The sequence below is a fragment of the Galeopterus variegatus genome, unplaced genomic scaffold (genome assembly GCF_000696425.1).
Source record: "Galeopterus variegatus unplaced genomic scaffold, G_variegatus-3.0.2 Scaffold2228, whole genome shotgun sequence".
NCBI lineage: Eukaryota > Metazoa > Chordata > Mammalia > Dermoptera > Cynocephalidae > Galeopterus > Galeopterus variegatus.
This window is the reverse complement of record NW_007728339.1, coordinates 181,566-192,601: the sequence shown is the minus strand read 5'-3', so window position 1 is coordinate 192,601 and position 11,036 is coordinate 181,566. Positions and strand designations below refer to the sequence as shown.

At 38.8% G+C, this 11,036-nt stretch overlaps 1 protein-coding gene across 3 annotated transcripts in view; it reads left to right on the top strand.

The window, feature by feature from the left end:
* METAP1 (methionyl aminopeptidase 1) overlaps window positions 1-11,036 on the top strand; it is an 80,127-nt gene that overhangs the window by 48,813 nt on the left and 20,278 nt on the right. For all 3 annotated transcript variants that reach the window (XM_008580977.1, XM_008580980.1, XM_008580978.1), the window contains 2 exons: window positions 4,808-4,920; window positions 8,669-8,729. In XM_008580977.1, the coding sequence (XP_008579199.1) occupies window positions 4,808-4,920; window positions 8,669-8,729 (174 nt within the window). The remainder of the gene's footprint in view (window positions 1-4,807; window positions 4,921-8,668; window positions 8,730-11,036) is intronic.

Here is an 11,036-nt window from a genome sequence, read left to right as displayed (position 1 = left end):
ATTTCATCGTGATGTCTACCTGAGTTTTCTTTTATCTCATTCAGTTTCCTTAGAATTATCACTCGAAATTCCTTGTTAGTCTTTTCCAGGGCTTCTTGTTCTATAGGATCTACAGCTTGAGATTTATTATCTTTGGGTGGTGTACTTTCTTGATTTTTCGTGTTTCTGGTGTCCTTTCTTTGATGTTTATTCATTGTGGCAGGTTGTTTCACAGTCCACAGGTTTGACACTATTGCCTGACTAAGATTTTGTTGGGGTTGCCAATTTGGTATGGCTACCTCAGTTGGTACTCAGTTGGACACTAGTGTCAGGCAAGGCCTAAATTGACTACCGGGAAGATGGCGGGGCATTCACACCGCTCCCTCTGATGAGTCTCAGCTCCCGTGTTGCGCTCCCACGTTGCGCTCCTGTGTTGAGCTCCCGCGGGAGCCTCCGCAGCCAGAGCCGCCCCGGCCGCCTCTCGCCGTCCCTGGCGCTCCTAGCTCCTGTTTGCGCCACAGCCTGCTCAGTCTCTCTTCGGCTCGCGGTTCTAGCGGCGCCCGGGGCCGGGGAGACGACAACCCCCTCCCCGGCAGATACCGCTGTCGCCGGACCCCGAGTCCTGGTGGTGGGGCTGCGCAGCCTGGCCCAGTGCTGAGGGCAGCAGCTGCAGTGGCCAGGCGCCGAGTGGCCTGGCAAAATTACTTTGAAATCCTCTTTTGCTGGTTTACTGTATCCCCAAATTCAGGTCCTGGTGGTGGGGCTGCGCAGCCTGGCCCAGTGCTGAGGGCAGCAGCTGCAGTGGCCAGGTGCCGAGTGGCCTGGCAAAATTACTTTGAAATCCTCTTTTGCTGGATTACTGTATCCCCAAATTCAGTGGCGCCTGCCGTGGGTTTGTCTCTCTGGGGCTGAAGAACATCTTTTCAGGAATTCCCCCCTAGAGATCCAAAAAGTCCCACAGCCAAAAGGACGGTTCTCGAGAGGCTTAAGGGATCCTGGACGAGCCCCCAAATATTATGGCCAATGTCCGATGGGTAAAAGGAATTTGCCCATGAGAACCAAGTGATAGGGAAAGGAAAAGAGTTTATTTCTGGCAGCCAGGGCTACGCAGGCCAATCAAACTGCGCAGCCTAGTACTGGATTTCTAAGGGCAGAGCTATTCCATTTTAACCTGCATTACAAGCAGGTGTTCCCTCTGTAAAAAGAACATGATTATTACAGCACTGGACTTAAGCTATTTGGATACTAGAGGTACTTATACCTCTAGTGTTTAGGATGGTGCCATCTTTTAGATGGTGCACTCTTGGGTCTTTTGGGATGATTTTCTTCAGTGGATGAGCCTACCTAATATTCTTAATCCCTTTGGGCTGTGTTGGATAGAGATAGTACTCAGTTGGCCAGACTGTCTCTTTCACACTCTAATAAGTTGACCCCAAGTACATTTTTGTGGGTGAAAGTCCTGGAGGAGGGAATGATATGGGGAAGGGTGATCTGTAGAGCTAAGAAGAATATTGGAAAAAGCATTAGGGAAAAAGTGTGTTGGACTAGGAAGGAACCAGTGCATTTTAAAAGATAGCACTTTATTCTGTGAAACAATAGTGAGATAACATTTAGCAAGCAGTTCTTGTCATGAAGATGAAATATGCAGGCCTTTCTAAAATTATGTGTAGTGTGTACAGATTTCTGATTAAAAATGCCTGATTTACATCTGTGTTTATGTGGGATATTGGTCTATAATTTGCTTTTAATGTCTTTGACAGGTTTTGGTATTGGAGCAATTCTGGTCTCATAAAATGGGAAGTACTTTCTCCTCTTCTATTTTCTGGACAAGATTATGTAGGATTGGTATTATTTCTCCCTTAAATGTTTGGTAAAATTGAGCAGTGAAACATCTGGATCTAGTGTTTTGATTTCAGAAGCTTAAATTTTTGTGCAGGCATCAGGAAATTTTCAAGTGTGAATTAAATAAATGACTCGAGGGTAGAATTTAATTTTTATGTATCATAGTAAAGAAGAGCAGTCAGATAATAAAGCTCTTATTTAAAAGCCTATAATCCTTGTGCTTGGGTGCATATTTCCTATACTGTATGAAGGTATTTAAAAAACTTCATGGAAAGATTCATATTATCTTTTAATTCTATTTTTTTTCATGAACTTTTTGAAGTACCCTTGTATCTTCTGCCACAGTGGGGCATTTAAATAGTATTTAGTTTTAGCCTGATCTGTAAATGTTGTAGCACTTCATATCTCAAGACTGCATTATTCTACACTTTTTAATGTAGCACTGATATATTCAGTGCATTTCTGTCTCCCATTTTCCTGATGTAAAAGGTGGACAAATTTGACAGGTATCTTTTGAATAGCCAAAAATATGAAATAAAAGCCCCATTTAAAAAAAGAATTCAAAATAATACTTTTTCTTCTACTCCCTTACCCCTCCACACTAGTGTGCTTAATTTTTGAATTGCGGAAAGAAAGTATTGTATAATGCTTCAGAACTGGTCTATCAAGCTTTGTGACCATGGATTATTCTAAGTCTCATCTCCAAAATGCTGAAATTATAGGTCTGATATGAGAATTAAATAAGCATATTCATATGAAGCGCTTAGCATGTGTACAGTGCATAGTAGGTGCTCAACAACTATTTAATTATCACCTCTGGAAGAATTGAGCCAGAATTTTGATCAGAAAATCCTGTCCTAGGCAAAGCTTACATATGTGCAGTTATTTCTGTTAGCTGACCTGGGGGAGGCAGTCTGCATAGAACGTTTAAGAGATTAGATTCTGGATGTGGTGTACTTTGGGCCAGATTTGTATGTGTCAGGTACTCTTTGACACTACCTGCATCTTTCTTGGGCCTATTGCATTGTGATGTTTGAAAGACAGATTATAGGTGTTTATTTACCTTGTGCTTTCACAGATTTTTAGAAATGACCAGATATTATGCAGTTTTGCTACCAACCTCAAGTCAGAGTTATTAGGTGTCTGTTATGTTCCTAGCACTTAGGGCTCAGATCAAAATGTAAAGTAACTTTTAGTTACACTTTTCAAGTGTAAATTTTCATAAGTAAATTGTACTTAGAAATTAGACAAGAGGTTGCCATATTTCAACCTTACTTTTCTAGATAGCTTTTGGGTTATGTTATTTGTTCGAGGTCTGCTTTCACTTCTCTTTGAATTGAAAGTAAATTGTGGAAGGGTAGGAATGCAGATCAGCAGGAAGCTGTGAAAGATTTTACATTTTCCCTTCTCCCTGTTCCCTCCCCAGGAGTGTGTTAAAGCAAAAAGCCTGATTTTGATTGCTTTTCTTCCTAGGTTTTAGGAGAAAATTATTCTTGAGGTTCACTTTTCAGATAAAATCAGTTGATACAATTCATAGCTGAAGCAGGCATCAGTTGGCCTGTATTTTCTATACTGTTTGAACCTAGTGGCGATGAATGGGGTCCATTTTTTTCCCTGGGACGAGAACAGTTTTTCCTATTGACATTAATACAGCAGCTTTCTTGAACTCCAGAGGGGGGGAGAAAGCTATTTAAGATATAGTAAAACCTTCTATTCCTTTACTTTATATGTAATAATATAAATGTATTCTTTCTCAAAGTAATGCAAATGGATTGACTACATTTTTTCATTCTTGTCACTTGTACCACAAGGCCTTTCAATCCAAAGTTGGCCACATGCTCCAGAGAGAATACTGGACCAGGAACTGGCATTATTGCATTACTCTGCCCACATGAACCACATTGCCTCAGTTTCCTCATCTGTAAAATAAGGAAGTTAGACTAGATAGTCTTTAAGATCCTCTCTAGTTTAACATTATGATCCATCTGCTCTTTCTCATTTCGTATTTTAAATATATTGTTTAAGGGGGGATTTTTATTTTTTTCTTACACTTCTAAAATTAGTTTGAAGTTTGACTTTTAAAACCTATGTTAGCATGACAGGAATCAGTAAAAGACTTGTGTGCATTTGGAGGTTTATAGGTCAGTATTTAGTCTAGGAGGGTTCCTGCTGTTTACAATCTTAGGTTGGTATAGTTTTATTTTACTTCATGGATAAGAGATGCACCCAGTGTGCTGACATGAGACACCATTAGAGGCTCTATTCTGTGTGAAAAGGATTCCTAGGTACATTTCAGTAAACACAACAGTGTATATTAATAACGAACATGATTGTGTGTTTATGTAATTCTTTTCCTAACTTTTCTAGTGAGTTTTCAGTAACTTTCAACAGATTGTTTTCTTCCCTTATCTTGGCCTTTTTCCTGCTGTTGTAAAATTTTCAAAGCACTTCAAAGTATTGATTTGAAAGCCATTCATCAGCTAAGTGGGAAATCATTTTTGATTTTACATTTTCTTTGGCACCACTTAGGATCTGTTCTTTTAGCAAGAGCACAGAATTCATGTATAACATCTAGTCTTAGTTGGGAAGGTTCTAATAGGGCTCATTTCGTATTTTAAAACAGGCTTCCTATAAATTGTCGTTATGGAAAGAATGTATTTAGCATTTACTTGATAAAAGCAGTTCTATGAATTGTTTCTTTTGATATTGTATAAAAATGGAATATGTCTAGAGAGGGGTTTTTCTTCTAAGACACTTACTTAGATCTTCTAAAATGCGTTAAAAATGTTGTGAATATAGCAGTAAAACAGTAGCTTTGGTTATTTAGGTTAGAGTGGAAGTTTGCTGGATTTTTGTGCCTGGGCTATCTGGCTTGGTTTTAAAACAAAAGATAATTAAAGTGTGCTTCTAGTCAATAGCTTGACCACTGAAGCAGTTCTTTCTCTCCTTCTCCTCTTCCTCTCACATCTGTCCAACTATCTCTCAGAAGATGAAAAGGCAAAGCGAGAAGTGTCTTCCTGGACTGTAGAAGGTGACATTAACACCGACCCATGGGCAGGTTATCGATATACTGGTAAACTCAGACCACATTATCCACTGGTGAGTAAATAAGGTAATACGAATTTAACATTCTTTTAATCCAATTTTTGCTTTTCTACAAATGATAGTTATAATTTGTATTCTAATAGTGACTCATGTAATCAAGATTAAGTTTGCATAAGAACTTGCATTCTAGCTCTTTTACTCTTATGGTGCATTATTTGGCAGCTAGTAGAGATAATTGGCAATCATGGAAGAAGTGGAAAAATTTTAGATGAAAGGATTAAAACTAGTTAATTTTAAAAAAGAATGGGGTAAAGTGGAATAGATACTTTCTGGCTGGCATGATAGTAGTGTGTATTACTACTTTTTAAAAAGTTTTTTAAACATATATATATTTTTTTCTTTCTCTTTGAATTTAATGTGTTGACATCCAAAAATTAGGTAGTCATTTTACATTTAAGGAATAAAAGTCTTTAAAAAAAAAAAACAAGGAGTGATTTCAACCAAGTTTACACTTTCTGCTGTAGTTTTTAACAACAGTTCATCTCACCACATCTTATTGCAATGTGCAAATCCTTTTGCAGCATCCATTACAATCATGAAACTAAATTTTACGAAAGTACACTGTTTTGTTAATAATGGCCCTCAGAAGAAACTTATTTACCTTCTATAAAAACGTCTGTGGTATATAAGCATTACATAATAATGCTCTTAACCACGTTTTGTCATAAGAATCATCACCAAAGTTTTCTGGAAATAAGTCTACATAAGAATTAAATATTTGACATCCGATCAGGAAAGTACACAGCATCACCCACTCCCACATTCAATCAATTTACAACTATTAAAAAGCAAAAAATTCCAAGCTGGGGCCTCCAGAGCTCAGGGGAAGAGGAAGAGAGACCTATGGAGTTCATGAAGTTGGGAGAAGCCACGGTGAAAGGAAGAAAGGACCTCTGTGACCTTTTTGAGCCCTGATCACTGCAAGGCTGGCCCTGCTGAGCCCATGGAACAAGAGGTGGCAAAAGCTGCTGCTGTGGCCTTCATGTGAAGTTGCCTGGAGGCTGCAAGGGAGAAGAGGGGCTTGGTGGCCCCAGGCCAGTTAGACCACTGGTTCCCATGGATCCATATAGTATAGGAGCAAGGGGCCACAGACAGCTGAGAAAAGGAGCCACTAAGAGGCCAGTGAGTCATTGCAAGGGACTGGTGCATGGCCTATCCCAGGGGAAGTGTTTGGAGTGAAGGGGGTGGGGGAGATTGGATCAACAGGGGAACACTGGAGCACAGCATGGACAGCTGATCTGTCCTCCAGTCAGCCCAGGACCACTCAGTGGAGACTGGTCAGGAATATAGAACTGCAGGGGGTGCAGTTTGCTGAAAAGACTCAGGCCCCGACCAGAGTTTCCACACAACCTGGGTGTACTGTATCTTACAAGACCTGGAAGTGCTTACAAGGTCAATAATTAAAACCTGAGCTGCACAAAAAGCCTTCTTCAGAGAATCAGCAGCAAATCAGCAATTTAACTCAACTGCAGGGCTCAAGTGCTGGTTCCCACAGGAAGTTCCCCGATTTTAGAAGTAACCAAAGGAGAACAAGTTAGTCCCAGTACAGACTTTAAGTGGTGGGAACAGTGAATAATCTGACACAGAGCTGAAAGAAAAAAACAAAAAACCCACAGATCAGAGACAGAGTTCTCATATTAACCAGTAAAGGTCTAACATCACCGAAGAACACCTGTAAAATCATAGAAGGACCAGAAGCCCCCCAGGGTCTCATGTTGAGGTGGGGGTAGGGCTGAGGGCCTCAGCCATGCCCCTGATGTCTGTGTCCAGTCTAGTGATGACCACCTAACCGCTGTTGGAATCACTCCAGGCTCCCGAGCTGGGGCAGTAGGGGCCCAAAGGCCTCAGTCATGTCCCCTGATATCCGCACCCAGGTCAGTGACAACCACTGAGCTGCCAACAGAAGTGCCCTGGGCTACTGGGGTGGGGGTGGGGCTGAGGGCCTTAGCCATGTCCCCCCAAAGTATGCATCCAGCCCAGCCACGAACCACTGAGCTGCCGCCACCAGGAGCCACCTTGGCTCCCGTGCCAGAATGAGGGGGGTGCCACAGGCCTTGACCATGTGTCCCTTCCCTCCTCCTCCCTCTTTTCACTCTATCTCCCTCCCTTGTCCCTTCTCCCTCTTCCTCCCTCTCCCAACTGCTCCATGACATCTTAGAATGTAAAGAAAAATAATTAATTAAAAAATAATAAAATCTGAAAAAATTTTTTAAAGGGTTAAGTTTTCCTTATTTTGACTTTAGCAAGATCTTTTTCATTGTTAAGAAACAGTTTTAGAGCAAAATCTATTAGAGTATAGCTAGCTAAAACTGTACTCCTGAGTTCAAGCTTACAGATAATTCTTTTATAAGTAGTTCTCAATACAATATCCTCCCTTTCCAACTCCCTGTCCCAAACTTGTGCTGTTTCTTACAAAACTTTGGTCAAGAGTAAAAGTACATCCAGGCAGATGTATATGCCATACAATAGCAAGAACAGTAAAGCCTAACTGGGTTAGATTGGGTTTTAAAAATAGAAGGCAATTAAAATGTATTGAAAGTTACCTTAAAAAAAGCTTTCACGGGGTAATAGTGAAATGGTCACAGAGGTTTAGAAAATACTGATATTAAAGTACAAATGACTACAGTGTTAAAATTGACAAAAACTGCTATATCAGAGCCTCTTTTAAAATGAAAGGTAAAGAACATAAGACATGAGTCAGGATGATTTTTCTGTTCTATTCATGAATTTTAGTCTTTATAAGATTGGTTATGTTGACATCTAGTAGAGTTTCTTATGACATCTGATGAGGTCTCATTCCAACTTCGTAGGGTTGGTCTTCCCCAAGGAACCTCTTGACCCTGGTCACATCTTGGTCATTCATTGTACAATTTCAAAGTAGTACAGTATCGTCCTGATGTGCTGGGGCATGAAGATGTGTATACTGTGTACAGTTCTGTCCCCACAGTGGAAACCAGTATGGAATAATTTCAGAGGCTAGGAAGTCCAAAGTCCAGGGAACACATTTGGTGAAGGGCTTGGTGGTGGCAACAGTGACGGCAGAATATCATATTGTGAAAATGGAGGAGCAGAGAGAGAAGCAGCTCCTCTTGCATTCTCCTTTTACAGCCCTCAGAACCATGCCCATGACCACCATTTTTTTAAACATATCTTTCTACCTTAATTTAGATATGGCTTTTCTGCCATTCATAACCCTTATGTGTTCTTGGCATATAGGAATCAGAAATTTAACATAGGAATTCACTTAAATTGAAATCTGTTCGTCATCCTTAAATATTTAAATTCTCTTCACTGATGATTTTCTTTTTATAGATGGAATACATCTTTAATTTAAAAAATTTGGAAAAATATAAACAACATAAGTAAATCTCTTTAATCCTATTCCCCAGAGAATAGTGACTTAGGAACATGTTGGTGTGTATTTACTTAGAGACATTATTTTATTGTTATTGTTAACTAGCCAATTTTTTTGGAACAACACAGGCACCATGTGGTCTGTATCTAATCTTAAATCCTTAATGGCCTTGGCCACCATTTTCCACTCTTAAATATCCTAAGAAAGGGGTGGTATTAACACTAGTAAAGTAAAACTTAATCTTAATGAAATATGATATTTAGGATGTCATTTAAAATTTTTTTCATTTAAAAACTTTTGAATGAACTTTTTCTTTAGTTTTCCCCCCACTGGTTTTATCTTTATTGTTAGTAAATTGGTTTTAACTAACTTCTTTGATGGTTTTAGATGCCAACAAGACCAGTGCCGAGTTATATTCAAAGACCAGATTATGCTGATCATCCTTTAGGTAAGTTTTTCTGCTATGCTGATTCTTCATTTTTCTTTCTTTCTTTTTTTTTTTTTTTGCCTTTTGTCTTTTTCCGTGTCCGGCAACGGATCGCAACCCTCAGTGTTGCCCCCGCACCGGACCGGGGACCGGCAACGGGATTGCAACCCTCGGCGTTGCCCCCGCGCCTCACTCAGCCAGTGAGTGGGAACCAGTCTGTATGTGGGATCCGAACCCTCGGGCGGGAGCGCCGCCGCGCTTCCCAAGCGGCGCACTTATCCAGTGCGCCACCGGGCCGGCCCTGATTCTTCATTTTTCAATTTGTGGGCTTGATGACTACTGCATAGGTAAGGAGTGCTTGTCTTATAGAAATTTTTAAGTGCTGGACTTCTAATAAATGTAAAAACTTTCTTTTTTTTTCTCAAGCCACCTGAGAACATTTAAAAGAATTAAAGATTCTTTTCTGTCATTAGAAATCTACCCAGTTTTGAAAAAAATTGTTTATGTAACAGTTAAAGACTACATTCAAAATTATACTGTATTTTGTGTTGTTATATCAACTTCTCGACTTAGAAAAACAGTTTTGATTATAACATGTCCTCCTAACAACAGTATCTATTTAGGTGAAAGCAGATTGTGCAGGCTTGAGTGAATGCCTGGCTAAAGACTTTGGACTGTAACAGTAATGGAAATAGTAGCAATGATGGTGATAATGGTAGTAATCATGAGAGTGATGATTCTATAATGGTAACTGGTATTTATTTTTGCTTAACTATGGATCAGGCACGGTGTTAGGTTCTTTGCACGTTACTCTATATAACACAACACTCCTGAGGTAGGTTCTGTTGTCTTCTGCATTTTATAGGTAAGGATAGTGAGACACTGAGATTTGCTACACAGGTCAGTGGAGCAGTCTCTGACCTTATGGCCCGTACACATAATTTAAATTGGACTATGTGAAATTACTGATTTTGTGTGTCAAAAATGGTTAAATATCCTCAACCGTGGTGGTTTAATCTATAAGCTAAGCCTCCTTTGCTAAGCTACCTAAGCTAATAAGCTTGTGTTATCTAGGAAGTGGGGAACCATATTAAGTTCTTAGAATATAATTTTTAACTTTAAGTCCACTATTTCAGATAATTTAAGGAAAAGGCAGTCTGAATGATAGAATACTGTTGAGGACATATAATTTCATTGTTCTCTATTTAATATTCTTGAATATAATTACTAATGTACAAGGGTGCTTCAAAGAGTTCATGGAAAAATGGAATTAAAAGATAATATGAATCCTTCCATGAACTTTCTGAAGACTCCCACATATAGACAAGGTAAATTCTAATAGAAAAAATGTTATACAGTGAAAAGTAAGTCCTAATCCTTAGCGGTAACCATTATTACCAGTTTCTTGCAGAACTTTCCAGGGATAGTCTGTGTGTGTAAACACATTACGTGTCCCCTTCCCATTTATACTCAAAAAGAACAAACTATATATACCTTTTCACTTTGTATTCTATTAATATATCTTGGAAATATTCTATATAAGCCCATATAAAGCCACGTCTTTCTTTTTAGTGACTGAAGTATTGTGTGGATGTATCATAATTTATTAAACCAGGCTCCTACTAATGGATATTTAGATCATTTCCAGGTTTTTGCTTCTATCAATTTGACTGCAGTAATTCTTGTATTTACATCTTTGTCCATATGTGAAACCATTTCTGTAGATTAATTGCTGAAAGTAAAATAGGTGGATACATACATTTTTGATTTTGAGAGGTATTGTAGATTTCAGAGATTTTTGTCAATTGTTACTCCCGTTAAAAACGTGGGAGTCCCTTTTCTCTTGTGTCTTCCCTGGCATAGTGTGTTATCAAGCTTTATGATCTTTGCTAATCTGAAAGACAAAAAATGGTGTTTTGCTGTTACTGCTTTTAGATGTAATAGTGGTTCCCTCTTTAAAATTTGCACTTTTAACTTATGAATAAAATTCAGCATCTTTTCATATGTTAAAAGTCATTTGTATATTCCTTCTTTTTGAACTGTCTATTCATATCCTTAGCCTTTTTTTTCCCTATTGATTTAAAAGTTTTTTCCATATTGATTTTAAAGTGTTCTTTCTATATTAAAGGAAATAATCCTTTAAAGTATGCGTAAAGTGTTTTTTTCCCAGTTGACCGTTTATATGTTGTCATTACATTTATAACACACTTTCAATGTTCTTATGTAGTAACATTTATCAATTTTCTTTTTTAAGGTGTGTTTGGCTTTATTACCTAGAAAGACCTTTTTGATTCAGAGGTTGCAAAACTATTTTTCCATGTTTTCTGG